The following is a 15106-nucleotide window of genomic DNA, read 5'->3' on the forward strand; positions in this document are numbered from 1 at the left end:
TAATTGTTCGGCGCACTTTTGCCCCGATTGTATTGTTCCGTTCCGTGCATTCGTAGTTGCTCGTTGTTCAATCGGTTATTTTGGTACTGTTTAAGTCGGCAATATTGCATTTGATGTCCCGAAAGAGAGTAGCTAATGTTTTCGAAATAACTGCTTTCCACACCACAGTGGCTGAAAACGTATCGCTCCTCTTTAGTCACCACAACGCGTGGATGTCGATGCGATATTGATAAGAAGCAATGCCTGTGTTGAAATGAATAAATAGTGGAATATCTGTCTTATTATTACCATTAATGAATCTCAAAAAGGCGAATGTTATTATTTTCCTACTGGATATGGTGAATAAATGTGTTATGATTTCCGACAAGATGTCGTCATAATCGCATAAATTTAAATACCAAGCCTGTCAATCCCCTCTACAAAAGCCTTCGTCAATGCGGTGACGAGGCTTTCGTCCTCATGCTCCCTCAAAAGTCATACCACTTCCCAATTTTTCCGGCCGAGGTTTCATCAGTTTGAGTGACACTCCTAATCACGGGGAAGAACAATGTTTCAAACCCCGTCTTGCTAACGCGGAGAGGAAAATTGCATGAGCACCCGCATTTTAACTCTCAGAAACGAAAAGTAGGAACAAAACCTGTTGTCTTCTGAGGAATACGTTGTAGTATACAAACAGCGCACCTGTAAATTTTGATCTCAGTTTCCCCTTAAAATATAAAAAAAACATCATTCAAAACTTCACGTTGTGTTCTACTTTAATTTATCGCATTTAATTTACGTGCCTGGTACAGGGGTATATAGCAGCGAGTTTTAAAACGCCAGTTATACAGAAGTTTTTTCTGTATGCGAGAAAACGGACACAAATCGCTGAAAACGCATAGCTGATGGTGTTCTTGAGTATGCAGACCTCGGTCCATGACAGCTTGCACACTGCCTTGAGTTTTTTTTTAGTTAGCTCGTCGGCAGTGGCACGCAAAGCCGAGCGCCGAAACCGGATAATGGTGCAAGCGATACCCACGCCGCAAATTGCAGAAGCATCACTCAATGCAGAACTGTGCGCATTCTGCTTCCAGCTACTGCACAGTGTGGACGCAGGATGGCGAGCTCCGTTGAAGGAATGGCTTTGGCGGGCCTTTCGGCCCACGGTAACAGGTCAACCGGTATTTATAAGGATTATCAAGTTATGCTGCCGCAACTGCCATCCGGACCATCTGTGCTTAATACGATTTTTTTGCACGCCGATTTGAGAGCCAGGCCGTACAAGGTCGAAGAATTCCGCGACAATTAGGTTCGTCTGGAGCTGTTCCCTGACCTTATCGCCTTGGGGGCGTACCAGATGAACCATTTGTGGGCGGTTACTTACAAACACCCCGAAGAGGGAAAGAAACTTGTTGCCGCCGGGGAACTCCAAGTCAAGGGTCGCCGTTGCCTCGTCATCGATCCCCGCCACCAGGACATCCAGTTAAAGCTCCACTGGGTGCTCCACAACGTCTCCCACGACGAAGTGCGAAGCGCCTTGGGCTGTACGGCAAGGTCACGGAAGTGACCGGGGACCGATGGCGTGTGCCAGGCTGCTCTGCGCAGCTCTCGACTACGTTCCTGGTCACCCTACAGTTGAAGTCGGGCGTCAGTGTGGACGACATCCCTCACCAGGTACGCGTCGCCGGCGAGCAAGCCCTGGTCCTGGTGCCCGGGCGTGCGCCTCTCTGTTTCCGCAGTCACCGGAGCGGACACATTTGACGCGAGTGCAGGGTGTCCCGCTGTGCTCTTTGTCGCCGCTTCGGCCACGACGAGAGCGGATGCGTTCGCACCTGCGCAAACGTCGCAAGACCAGGAGGGGTTGACAAGAAGCCAGAGTTCCTCATGGATACAGAGGAGGCAGAGCAGGCTGCAAGGGGCAAGGTAGAGGGGCTGGCGAAGGAGGTGACGCCCCCTGAACCAGCTCGCGTTGCCCTGCCGGAGCGCCGCCCGCCTGTGAAGCCGGTGAAAGACCCTGAGACCGCCCAGGAACAAGATGCCGTACCGGAGGCGTATGACGCGAGCAAAAGTGTTGGTTAGCCGCACGCAGACAACGTGAGCGTTGACGGGTAAGACCAAGACGGGACCCCAGGCGCAAGTGGTGTGTCGGGGAAACGTGCAAGGGAAAGTGGTGGGCCTGGGGGAGGAGACGCCGCAGGGCCAAGCCCCGAGGAGCCTCCAGCGAAGACCGTGCCGCAGTCGAGACGCCCTGGAGCCAAGGCTTGTTTGTCCAATATTCCACCGGACAAACCCAAGGGAAAGTGACCGGACTGTTGAAACGGCGCTACAAGTGCGGGTTGTGTGGGGTTGAGAAGTGGGGAGGACGTTTTCGAAGGTGTGGCCACCGAGGACTGCTATGTGTGGCAGGCCTCTCGAGCACAGAGACGTCGGGAACCCTCGACGCGTCCCCGCTTTTGCAGAAATGGGTTCGTTTTGGGTTTTCCTTTTGCTTGTTTTCAGTGCTTTTTCTGTTTCTTTATTGTGAATTTTCTAGCACTCCCATGTTAATTTATTTATTGCTGTGGTGCAGTTATTACTCTAAAATATGGCAGGTTTTAGAAGAGCGCTTTGTTTCGCCACAATAAACGTGCGAGGCCTTAGTGACAGGCTTGCGCAAACAGTACCATCTGAAAAGGATTATGCTGGAAAAAGATTCAGATATCTTGGCTGTTCAAGAAAGAAAGATAGAAAGTGAGAACTGCACCGCCAGTATGATAAAGCCCTTTCAAAGCCTGTTTAGTTTCTGTGTCAGCCACGCGGTTGGCACATCGGGAGGGTGTTGTCTGTTCCTAAGGAATAATATTGGTATTGAAATACAAATACTTTTTTTCATGTGAAACCGGCAGGTTAGTTTTTTGGGATTTTGAATATGATGGTGGTGAATTCCGTGCCCTTTGTATCTACACCCCAAACGTCGGGCAAGAAAGAGCGGCTTTTTTTTTAAGTATCGCTCAATAGTTAAGAGCGGAAGGACAAATGATTTTAATAGGGGATTTCAATTGTGTTTGCGAGGGAAGGGGCAGAAATGGACCACGGTCGGGAGCGGATAAGAGTGCGCAAATTCCTTGTGAATTACTTGAAGAGTGTGAAGTGTCCGATGTTGCTCACTGCGCATGAAATGAAAATGTGTTGAGGTTTACGCATTTTCAGGGAGCGAGCCACGCGCGATTAGATAGGGGTTACGTTTCTTGCTGTCTAGCTTCCACATGCCAAAAATATTGCGTAGCCGACGTTTCTTTCAGTGATCACTGTTTTGTTTCTTTTTCCATGGGAGCAAAGAGTGAAGGGTATAATAAATCTACATGGGAGTTGTGGAAGTTAAACATAAAGCTGTTGCATGATGAGACTTTCGTGGAGTCTGTAAAAAAAGCTTTTTGTAAACACATGAACGCAGAAGGTATAAGTTGGGGAGAAAAGTGGGAATTGTTCAAGCAGGACTGTAAGCTTAATGCCATAGAGAGGGGGACTATACTCAGAAAGAAAGACAAGGAAACCGAAAGTAACCTGAAGCGTAATTTGAGGGAGATGCTCAGGCATGAAGGCGAAACACCTGGCGCCTTCCGGGGTGACATAAGGACAATAAAGAACAAGCTAGAAGCAATAGATAAGCAAAAATACAGGGGGCGACCGTGCGAGCACGAGCCGAACACTATCTGGCGGGCGAAGCACCCACGAAACGAGCGTTAAGTGATCACGCACGATACGCTAAAGCCAACACGATTAATGAAATACTGGTAGGTGGAGAGCTTACCCGAGATAATAAGGTCATAGAAGATTCTTTCGTACAACATTACACTACACTCTTCAGTGTGCCGTTCCTAACATCCAACACTTCAAACAAGACTTCTTTCGCTTCATGCCACATCTGGATAACGACGCTAAAATACATTAGAAGAACCCATAACGTTAGGCGAAGTAGAAAGAGCCGTAGGCAATTAAAACGGAGTCAAGTCTCCTGGCCCGGACGGCTTGGGTGCCGTTTTTTGCAAGAGGTTTTCAAACATCCTAGCACCATTTTTGCATAGAGTGTTATGTGAAGCGTTCGAGGCCGGCGCTCTGCTACTTTCTTTTTCGCGAACGCATACTGTCCTAATCCCAAAGTCGATTGATTGATCGTGGGGCTTATGAGAGTACAGTGCCTAGAATATGCCAGTATATTCTAGGCACTGTAATGAGAGCATGTGACAAGTACTTTAACGGCACCTGTACATAGTGTAGAATTGGAGAGTGTGCGGTACATGTTGACGTTATAAGGGCCAGTTCCGTTAGTGAGATAACTTACGTTAACGTAAGGTTGCGTTGTTATATTGTCTGGTAAGCAATGTAAAGTTAGCATAAAGCTTAAAGTATTTAGATTAGCCAGAGCAGAACGTTTGGGTGTTTAAAGTAGTGCCAGGAACCGCGTAACGAAACATAAAGCGAATGCACGTCACTTTAGTGAAGTGGCTATATAGTGATATCGAGCGGCATTGTGTAGACAGGATTAGGTTAATCTTCCTTCAGTATCGCAGCACATAGGTTATCCGAAATACCCAGCATATTAATTTTGCCGCCGAATGCGAATGTGATGGAATTCAATAAACTTTTTTGTTCGTTGCTTTCTCGCAGTATAGGCTTGTGTGGGCGCCTGCTTGACATGCCGCCTGCTTCGACACGCTGTATAGGAGGGCGCTTTTTCTGCTCTTTCTGGCTGGGCGGCACCCGTTCCCACCGCGTGCACCAGGATATTGTATGCGCGGTGTTAGTGGTGAATTGGTGCATCCTTTTGTTACGTGGATGATTGATTGATTGTGTGGTTTAACGTGCCGACGCAACTCTGGTTATGAAGCGCGCCGTAGTAGAGGGCTCCGGCTTAATTTTGACCACCTGGGGTCTTTAGCAGGGGCCGAAATCTCGACCACACGAACTTTCAGGAATTCGGTTATCAGAAAACCGGCCGCCATGGCCCGGAATCGACCCCGCGTCGTCGTGCTCAGCAGCACAACGCCTTAGCCACTGAGCCACCCCGGCGACGTGGTGCAGTGTTTCTGCACCATGGACCGACCTGGCTATACTGGTTTTGGTCAATTTATTGAGAAAACATATTTTTCTGTACGTTCGTTTCGATTTGTATACATGCTACAGCCTCTTTTTTCGTGTCGTTTGTGATTTCTGGATATCGTCTCCTAGTTTGTGTTTTGTGATTGATTGATTGTAGGGTTTAACGCGCCGACGCAACGCAGCCGATGAGGCGTGCCGTAGTGGAGGGCTCCGGATTAATTTTGACCACCTGTGGATCTTTATCGTGCGCCGAAATCGCGTACACACGGGCGTTTGTGCTTTTCGCCTCCATCAGAAAAGCGGCCGCCGCGGCCGGGAATCGAACCCGCGACCTCGTGCTCAGCAGCGCAACGCCTTAGCAACTGAGCCACCGCGGCGGGTCCCTAATCCCAAAGTGACATGACAGGGCAAAACTTCAGTGTGTAACTGGTACAGGCCAATCACCTTAGCCAATACAGAATACAAAGTACTGGTGAAGGTTACAGCGAATAGATTACAGCGAATAGCACCCACACTTGTAGGGCCGCATCAGACATGCGGTATACGAGGTAGAAGCATACTAAACAATGTTCATGTCGCACGCAGTGTTTTACAGTGTTGTGATGTATTTTGTAGAAAAGTAGCAATGCTTCAGATTGAGAATGAGAAGGCCGTCGATAAAGTGTGTCACGGAATCTTGTTCTGCATTCTGGACTATGTTAATGTTCGCGATGTTGTGAAGGAGAGTGTATGTATGGCGTATCGTGAATGTTTCACGAAATTGATTGTAAACAAGCATGTATCCAAAAGTATTCCAGTTTTATCTTCTGTGAGACACGGATGCCCTGCTTCTCCCTTGTTGTTTTGCATTTTTTGGAACCTTTTGTTTGCGCATGATCAATTATGATGGTTTGCGCGGGTTTCGTCTCCACTCGAGTGAGGTCAGGCTATTAACACATGCGGATGACGTGGCTGTATTTTGTGAGGAAAAGGAGAGCATCAGCAAAGCAATAATGATAACAAAAAAATTTTGTCGCGTTACAAAGAGTTCTCATAATTGGGCAAAGTGTGTGGGTTTTTTTCATGGGGATAGGGCGGGAGCACAATCAGTTTTTGAAAATGCGTCATGGTCACGCACACCAGTGCTTTATCTCGGAGTTCCGCTGGACAGCTATATGGATAGCCGCGGTTTCTGGGAGTCCGAAACCGTGAGGCTGCGCGAAAAGACAACCAAGTGGGGAGGTCTAGCTTTGTCTGTTTTCGCACGTGCCACAGTTTGAACCTCTTTTTCTGGTAGCAAAGCTGTGGTACGTGATGCAAGTCATTCATCGTTCGAGAGTTCAAGTTCAGAAAATACATCGGGTGTTTGCCGTGTTCATTTGGTCTTCAGTTTGGGAGCGTTCAAGCAGAACCAACCTTTTCTTGCGAGTTAAGGACGGCGGGGTTGATTCGTGTCACGCTTAGATTCGCCAGCATGTTAATCGGTTTTTGTTCTTACGGGATACGAATGACCCTTTTCTGCGAACATCTTTACAAAGTGCGCTGGCAAAAGTGTTGCCAATATATATTGTCTCATCCGCAGACGAAACCTGTAGCAGCCCTAAAGGCTATATGAAAGAGGTTGTAGACTCTTTCAGGTTTCTAGCAGTACGGTTTTCACTGGAGTACTTAGCAGCTGTGTCAATAAAGGCACTTACTAAAGACTCAAAGGATGTGTTGTTACCTGTGCCACTTTACCGATCAGTGTATAGATCTGTTCCTGGCCAGGACGTGTTATCTCGTGTTAAAAAGATGGCCGTCGCAGCAGCCATCATAAGTATATTTTTTAAACTACACACCGGTACACTTTTCGTTAAGATGTGAACGCAGGAGAAAGGCTTGTTTGCGGCTTGTCCTGCAACGTGCACTTTGTGCAACAAGCCAGAAACTGTTGAGCACGTCTTCGCGGAGTGCTGGGACGCCATCTTTTTCGGGGGTGTGTTGCAAAGGACCTTAAAGATAGACCTGCCCGTTTCACGCCAAGGCATACGATTTCTTTGCCTAGCTAGTGGCAACAGTGTGCCGTATGACCTCATCATGGCTCTAGGATTGCATGCCATTTGGAGGTCGATGATGGCGGTGCGCCACGCTGACCCGCACGTCCTCACTGTGAGCAAATACTTTGCACAGAGTATTAGTTTTCTGTATGAAGTGCTCAAGTTGCAGACTCCCGATATGGGACGGCTACCTGTACTAGAAGAACTGTGTACGTTTTATGTTTATTTTAAGTTTTTCTGTCAGCCGAAGTTCGGCCGATGGTTTTCAATCTATCCGTGACATGTATTGTGTGCAAAAAAGGTAATAAAAAAAAACAGCTGTGCGCCAAAGCTAATGCAGACGGGAAACTTGCGTGGTGCGCACTAAGGAAGCTGATCTACGATTTGCTTTCCCTGCCGGCACCGCGGGCAGCACGTCTCAGGGCGAAAGAAGGTGCGGAAGCCAAGGCGACGGGCCCAGCCAGCGGAAACACTGCCGTTGGGCGGATACGGGTCGCAAGGGCTCACACTGAGCCGTTCTCAGGGGCTCTGTTCTCGACTGCACAAATTACCAGGCAATTCGCCATGTTTGTTTGCGTAATCGCGACGTAAGCAATCAGTCGCGTGATGCACATACAGCTATGACGACATGCCATGTTTTTTACCGCTTCACTGATAAAGATCGCAACCAAGGTATCTAATATTGCACATAAAAGATATAAAAAAACTTGGAACGCACTATAAAAATTAAGATGGTAGCTGAGGCTGGCAAGAGAAACACATTTTTGCAGGTCGATATTAGCGTCAACATCACAAGGCTATCGAGTAACGTTGATCCAAAAGCGACGGAAAGGCAGATGTTGAGCTAAAAAACATCAAACAATTTTTTTCCTTGTTTATTTTTTTATAATTTCAATCGCTTTTAGTAATATAGTTGGGCTCTGCTTCAATGGAAGCTTTGTTGCGTTATCACCTCCCTGGCACCACCGCTGCCATGCTAACGTCTGCTGCTATGTTACAAGGTTATGGCGTGATCACAGAAAAAGACGGCCGGGACCATCGCTTGTATGACACGTAAGAGCAGCGAAACACTACGCCTGAAAACCGCGGAGCGCACCAATGTCACCGATTCACTCATTCGTCAAGCTCGACTTCAATGAGCGATGTAATAAACAGAATTCTACCTTTTCTTTGTTATATTTCTCTATAGTTCGATCATGTGACCGACCAGCTTACTAGGAGAAGTGTGAACAAATGCCATGCATTGGGTTATCTTTGTCATGGAGAGGCTTGTACTAGCCTCTAATATTGCGGTTAAGCAAAACAAAGGATTTTTATTTTATTACCAAACATAAAAGCAAAATACTGCACGTCATTTGTATGCTCCGTGATCGCTGACTTGGAAAAAGTCGAAACTATTATTTCTTTCGGTAGAACACATGCTTAAAAACCACGCGTCATGCGAAACTGCTGGAAATTCCAGGAGATTTCACAACATGACGAAAGGCATGCGCATAAATGGTGCCAGGGTGTTCTACTACAGCCAGCGTGAGCAGAGTGCAAGGCTGAGCCAACGAAATGTAACACCCGGCAGTCTGAATCGATATCGCTCTTCCCTCACTGCGACTGCGTAATGCGAATCGGGCCGCAGGACTGCTGCACTGCGCAGAGGCGAGGGCCAACCCCTGAAATGTGCATGCTTCTTGCATTTCCAACTTCTCTTAAAAAGGCCACACACTTGGAGAGTGTAAATACTTGAAGTGTGACCCTCCAAAGCTACTCAATGTGAGCCTTTATCTACTGACCAGGACGCTGGTTCGATCACCGCACCCGTTTGTAGTTTTTCGGATGTAAATGAAAATCGACAACTCCCATGTGTGGAGATTTCGACGCACTTAAAGATATTCCGTGTGGTCTGAATCGCTCTGCTGGCCTTCAGTATACGGTACGCCTCAATCAAACGCGCCACCAATATAATTTAACAAGTGTGTTTCAAGCGGCCCGTCTCGTGGTTTTAGATTATTCCGCGCCGAGTTCAGACACGAATAATCTAGGCTCTTTTTTGGTGCCTTCAGCCATCGAATAAGCGAAATACCAAAGGGTAGATTTTACTATAGACATGCCTTGCTTTGTTGAGCCTTTAACATATTCAAACATGCTATTACTGAGAATGACGCGAGCGCAGTGGTGCTTGGTTTAACATTAGGTTTGTCAGGATGCGTACAGCAGACAACTTCAAGTTTTCTAAGGGATCGAAATAAAGAAAGATATACCAGAGAAAGCGTTTAGCATAGGGCACTCACTACATGCTCTTGCAAGAAATATATTTCCCGACCTTCCAAGCGCTATGCATTTCGTGTTAAATAAAAACGTCACTAAAAATGTAGGCAAGACATGCAGAAAGGCAGGCCGACCCAGCATTATTCTATTTGCCCAGCGCTAATAATTCGCGATTTGTCTGCTGTTTTCTGGTTTCAAGGACACTTCGTTTTCAATATGCACTTCACTGACTTGTCCAACTCACTGCTCTGCTGCTACTGCTACTGGTTCCGTGGGGACGGGGCAATGCTGCTGTCGACAATTTTATTAGCGCCTGCTCAAAAGAGTTCCCTCCCGTGCATTACGAGTCCTGCGCCTTCTCCCTCTCCCGAGCCCTGCGTTGTATCCTGGTGAGCTATCTGCTCACCTCAATAATTTTCCAAGTGCATTAAATTTCTCTTCCTTCCAACAAAACCGCCAACACGACAGTCGAATCAAACTCCTGTTTCTTGTCGCATAATCGGTTATAAGATTCCTCAGTTTATTGGACGGAACGGGGGCGCTGGTGAGACGTCACGGATGCGTATTCATACTGGCGCACACATCAGTAATAGCTATCTCATAATGCATCCCGGTGATTTCTGTAAAAATCAGTGACTTATCGTCATCTGAAGCTCTCTTTTAGCAAAAGTTTAACTCAGACCCTCGAGAGGGGACTCCTAACAAGCTATCCTAGGTCGCCCAACAGTCGAATAAATCTGTAGCATTTTCTTAGCTGCTGACGGATTATTTTTCTTACGGTACAACTGATGCAAAAGAGTACGCCGCAGGGACTTAAACACTTCATCTGCTGATGTACGGAGGGTACTCCATGGCAGTCAGGCGTTTCAGTTAGGCGTTTAGCATTCGAGGTGATGGATTATTTGAGAAAGAAAATTTTGCTTTCAACAAAACAAAAAGGGGGATAAAGTGTATCCCACAGACATGTTATGACCCTTGTTTGTTTTAAGTAGTCCCGAAGACTAGATAAGGGCTCGGCAGAAAAATATCTGGTACATCTTCCCTACTTTTTCCGGCTGCGGCGTCCGCTTTTCTGATGGAGGCGAAAGGCAAAAACGCCCGTGTGTTCGAGATTTCGGAGCACGCTAAAAACCCCTGGTGGTCAATATTAATCCGGAGCCCCCCTATGGCGTGCCTCATCGCCAGTGAAGCGTCGGCGTATTAAACCACTCAATCAAAAACAAAATCTTCACTTCTTCGCGTGTTTTGTTATCCGGCCGATTTTATCAATAGTTGCTCTTCAGATTGCGCGAAATTGAACGGGGAAAACCAGTATTTTGAATGCACCGTAATTATGTTTAGGCTTTGTGGTAGCTCTAAACAGCAAAACATTTTTTTATACTCCCCCAAACCGGTTCGCGAATTGGGTCAATCTTCCGTACCGGTTTGCGAACCGATTCGGGTTGTGATTCAGTCGAACCGGAACTAAACCGGAACAACAGGAATTTATCCGAAACCGAACCTTAACCGAACCGGTATTTTTTTTTTTTCGAGTCGAAAAAGTGGGTTTGACAGCAGGCGGGTGTTACTGATTCGTACAACTCTACAGTGACCGAATTGACACGTAAGCAGTAAGTCGATATAGCTTATGTCTGTTTTTATATGGCCCACATGGGTCCCGCAAAGTACTACCTGTACTAGAGAAGCATAACTTCTTGCTCTTGTGCTTATATATTTTACTCGTTCCATTTGACGGAGGCGCACGTTGACTGCATAATTACCTTTTGTAAAAAGCATTCGCTGTTATTCGTGGGAGGCTTCTACAACAGTATTTGAAAAAGCTACTATACGTATAAGAAATACCTCGCATTGGTGTTTTATAAAGACGTTTGTTCTGCACAGGATTCACCAGCTCTTCACCCAGGCTAATCGGAATCGGAAGGCGTGGGTTCGTCCCACTCTAGATGAGTGTTTTCGCCCTTTCTTCGGTAGCATAAATAAACAAAAAATAATAACTTTGCTAACCATAATATCACTTAATACGCTACGACGGCTGGAAATCGATTGACTGAAAGTCTGTGTTTTACCCTTCGAAAAAACACCGAGGCTGTGAGGCCCACTGTTCTGGTGGGCTCAGGGTCACTTTTTACCACCTGGGGATTCTGAACTTGCACCGAAATGTCAACACGGGCGTTTTGGCATTTCTTTCCATTAGCCACACAGCCATCGTGGCAATAAGCGTATAACTCGTATAACTAGATAAGTATTCAAATATGCACAGAACTGTACGATACATGTGTACTATTCCCGCCTTTGTCTTCATTCCAGCCCTTCCACTACCAGGCCACGAGTTTTCCTCTGTGGCACACCAACATCCGCATTTCACAGCTATTGAAAGAAGACGGGCCCATTTGGGCGCTATGGCTGATCACAGAGAGGTTGGTCGACCCATCCAAATCCTGCGGCTCGAAGATGGTAGCCGTTTTAGCTTCGACTTCGATGCACTGGAGGAAATACTGCTGGCTGGACACGTCAAGAACCTGCCCGTCGTGGTGGTCTCAATAGCAGGCAAATTCCGGAGGGGCAAGTCTTTCGTGTTGAATTTTTTTCTCCAGTACATGCGGAACAGGAAACAATGCGACTGGATGACAGATCCTAATGACCCAGAACAAGGATTTCCATGGCGCAATGGCTCGGAGAGAGAGACTACTGGAATTTGGATCTGGAGCGAGGTCTTTGTGGTGAGGCAATCGATTTCTGTGGGCTGTTCGACTGCGATGCCATCGTTCGGCGTTTGCAGGTGACCACGACTGAAGGCAGGAAAGTCGCAGTGCTTTTCTTGGACTCTCAGGGCACGTTCGACTGCGAGTCTACGATCAAACGCTGCGCCACAATATTCGCATTGAGCGCCATGGCAAGCTCGGTGCTGATATACAACCTTCAGCATAACTTAGATGAAGCCGACCTGCAGCACCTGCAACTATTTACTCAGTATGGACGACTCGCTATGGAGGTGAGTACATGGTATCGTTCTCATGTATATCTCGCGTGCTCCATGGAAACTTGACTATTATAATTTGAAACGTTTGTTCACTTTCGTTTGGAAATAAAAATATATCTGCTAATTGCTTTGCCTCGTTGGCGCACCTTTAATAACGCAGTAGCGAATACTAAAACGTCTTTGCATTAATGTGAATTCTGTAGAGTTCTCCAAAGCAGAACATAGCAAACGATACAATAAAGCCTCAAGGAGGCACGGTTTCTAGTTTTTTAAGCCTGATTTCAAGTGAGATGACGTAAAACTAGAAACAAGGAACAATTTTGATGAGGCAACCAAACGATCACATAACTCGGAAGTTGTAACGCAGTTTTTACTAAAAGGCAGAAGGGTGTAGAGGCGTCGTCATAAATGGAAGGATTTGTGAATATGACAAATTATTTCTTACTGGATTTATGACAACCATTACTGGTTTACAGGAAGCTTTTCTATCAGGGTGGGCTCCTTTAAACGCACACCAATGGAGGCAGGCACTTTCCGGAAGAAGAAATTCTCGTAAATTTATAAGAGCATGTGACAAGTACTTTAACGGCACCTGTACATAGTGTAGAATTGGAGAGTGTGCGGTACATGATGACGTTATAAGGGCCAGTTCGGTTAGTTAGATAACTTACGTTAACGTAAGGTTGCGTTGTTATATTGTCTGGTAAGCAAGGTAAAGTTAGCATAAAGCATAAAGTATCTAGATTAGCCAGAGCAGAACGTTTGGGTGTTTAAAGTAGTGCCAGGAACCGCGTAACGAAAGATAAAGCGAATGCACGTCACTTTAGTGAAGTGGCTATATAGTGACATCGAGCGGCATTGTGTAGATAGGATTAGGTTAATTTTCCTTCAGTATCGCAGCACATAGGTTATCCGAAATACCCAGCATATTAATTTTGCCGCCGAATGCGAATGTGATGGAATTCAATAAACCTTTTTGTTCGTTGCTTTCTCGCAGTAGGCTTGTGTGGGCGCCTGCTTGACATGCCGCCTGCTTCGACACGCTGTATAGGAGGGCGTTTTTTCTGCTCTTTCTGGCTGGGCAGCACCCGTTCCCACCGCGTGCACCAGGATATTGTATGCGCGGTGTTAGTGGTGAATTGGTGCATCCTTTCGTTACGTGGTATTGATTGATTGATTGTGTGGTTTAACGTGCCGACGCAACTCTGGTTATGAAGCGCGCCGTAGTAGAGGGCTCTGGCTTAATTTTGACCACCTGGGGTCTTTAGCCGGGGCCGAAATCTCGACCACACGAACTTTCAAAATTCGCTTATCAGAAAACCGGCCGCCATGGCCCGGAATCGACCCCGCGTCGTCGTGCTCAGCAGCACAACGCCTTAGTCACTGAGCCACCCCGGCGACGTGGAGCAGTGTTTCTGCACCATGGACCGACCTGGCTATACTGGTTCGGTCAATTTATTGAGAAAACATATTTTTCTATACGTTCGTTTGGATTTGTATACATGCTACAGCCTCTTTTTTTTGTGTTGTTTGTGATTTCTGGACATCGTCTCCTAGTTTGTGTTTTGTGATTGATTGATTGTAGGGTTTAACGCGCCGACGCAACGCAGGCGATGAGGCGCGCCGTAGTGGAGGGCTCCGGATTAATTTTGACCACCTGGGGATCTTTAACGTGCGCCGAAATCTCGTACACACAGGCGTTTTGCTTTTCGCCTCCATCAGAAAAGCGGCCGCCGCGGCCGCGAATCAAACCCTTGACCTCGTGCTCAGCAGCGCAACGCCTTAGCCACTGAGCCACCGCGGCGGGTAGTTTGTGTTTTGTATTTCAATATGTCTGTGTAAGTGAAGGGTACTACTCTTAAGTTGGAGTCAGTGGCTTAACCTGCGGTCGTGCAGTTCTGAGCGTATCCTCGGGCTACATAGTCAGGCCTGCAGTTTTCTTGTTTTCTGGCGTCTCCCGGCATCCACTGTAACGCGCCTTTTTTTTAAAAACGTCCTATCCGGCTTATTATTAGGCTAGTGATGGCGAGTGTATAGTCATTTTGGCATTAATTAAACAGAATATCTTAGGGGGCGTGCGCTTATGAGCCATCGATGGTTGCCCTGCAGAATTGTTGCCCTGCAGAACTGTTGCCTTGCAGAATTGGTGGTTGTTTAAGTGGGTTATTGAGTTGAGAGGTTGGAAGCGAATCTCCTCCCGGCTACTCCATTTCACCAATACAGGGTCATAGACCCGGCTATACTAGTCCACTGTGCACAATTCGTGCATTTTGTAGTTGGCTATAACCACCGCATACCCCGTAGCGAAAGCAAGTCTATCATTGCATACCCTTTCATAGACGTCCGTGTACAGGGAGGAAACAAAATTGGTAACTAGGTTCAATATTCTACCACCGCGAGAAGGAAGACGGAGGAGAATAGCAGTCTGGGCGACATTCCACCTCCAAATGAGTCTGGCCGGTCGTTCATGGAACAAATGAGAACTTTAAGCATGGTGACTGGCTCCTGTCCAGACCTAAACTGACATAGTTATACTAAATCACGGATGTTTGCAAAAAAGTACTATATCAAGCTTGTTTGTAAAAAGAATGGGCAGAACAGGTCTAATGGAGTATTTCCCGCAAAAATATGCAAAATAAAAAAAAACATTGGGTTCAATCAACGGTGTGAAGGTGGTTGGAAAGCAAAGCTGTGAACGACCCCCACAACAGTTCCACATGCGACGTCTCTTGAATTCACACACGTGACTCAAGAAAGAGTGAACCCGAGATTCTGGAAGCCGTTACCTGGGATT

The 15106-nt window shown here is 46.8% G+C and overlaps 1 protein-coding gene across 5 annotated transcripts in view; it reads left to right on the forward strand.

Annotated features, from left to right (window-relative positions):
• LOC144172467 (atlastin-2-like) overlaps positions 1-15106 on the forward strand; it is a 59070-nt gene that overhangs the window by 9455 nt on the left and 34509 nt on the right. The window contains exons 2-4 of one of the 5 annotated variants that reach the window (XM_077701169.1): positions 11214-11259; positions 11640-12052; positions 12112-12324. In XM_077701169.1, coding sequence (XP_077557295.1) covers positions 11732-12052; positions 12112-12324 — 534 coding nt within the window. In that variant the 5' untranslated portion in view covers positions 11214-11259; positions 11640-11731. Of the gene's footprint in view, positions 1-11213; positions 11260-11283; positions 12053-12111; positions 12325-15106 lie in introns of those variants that run through there. The other 4 variants (XM_077701168.1, XM_077701171.1, XM_077701170.1 and 1 more) reach the window with 4 other exon arrangements.

Source organism: Haemaphysalis longicornis, unplaced genomic scaffold (assembly GCF_048455015.1).
Source record: "Haemaphysalis longicornis isolate Haplotype H1 unplaced genomic scaffold, Haemaphysalis longicornis Haplotype H1 scaffold_216, whole genome shotgun sequence".
NCBI lineage: Eukaryota > Metazoa > Arthropoda > Arachnida > Ixodida > Ixodidae > Haemaphysalis > Haemaphysalis longicornis.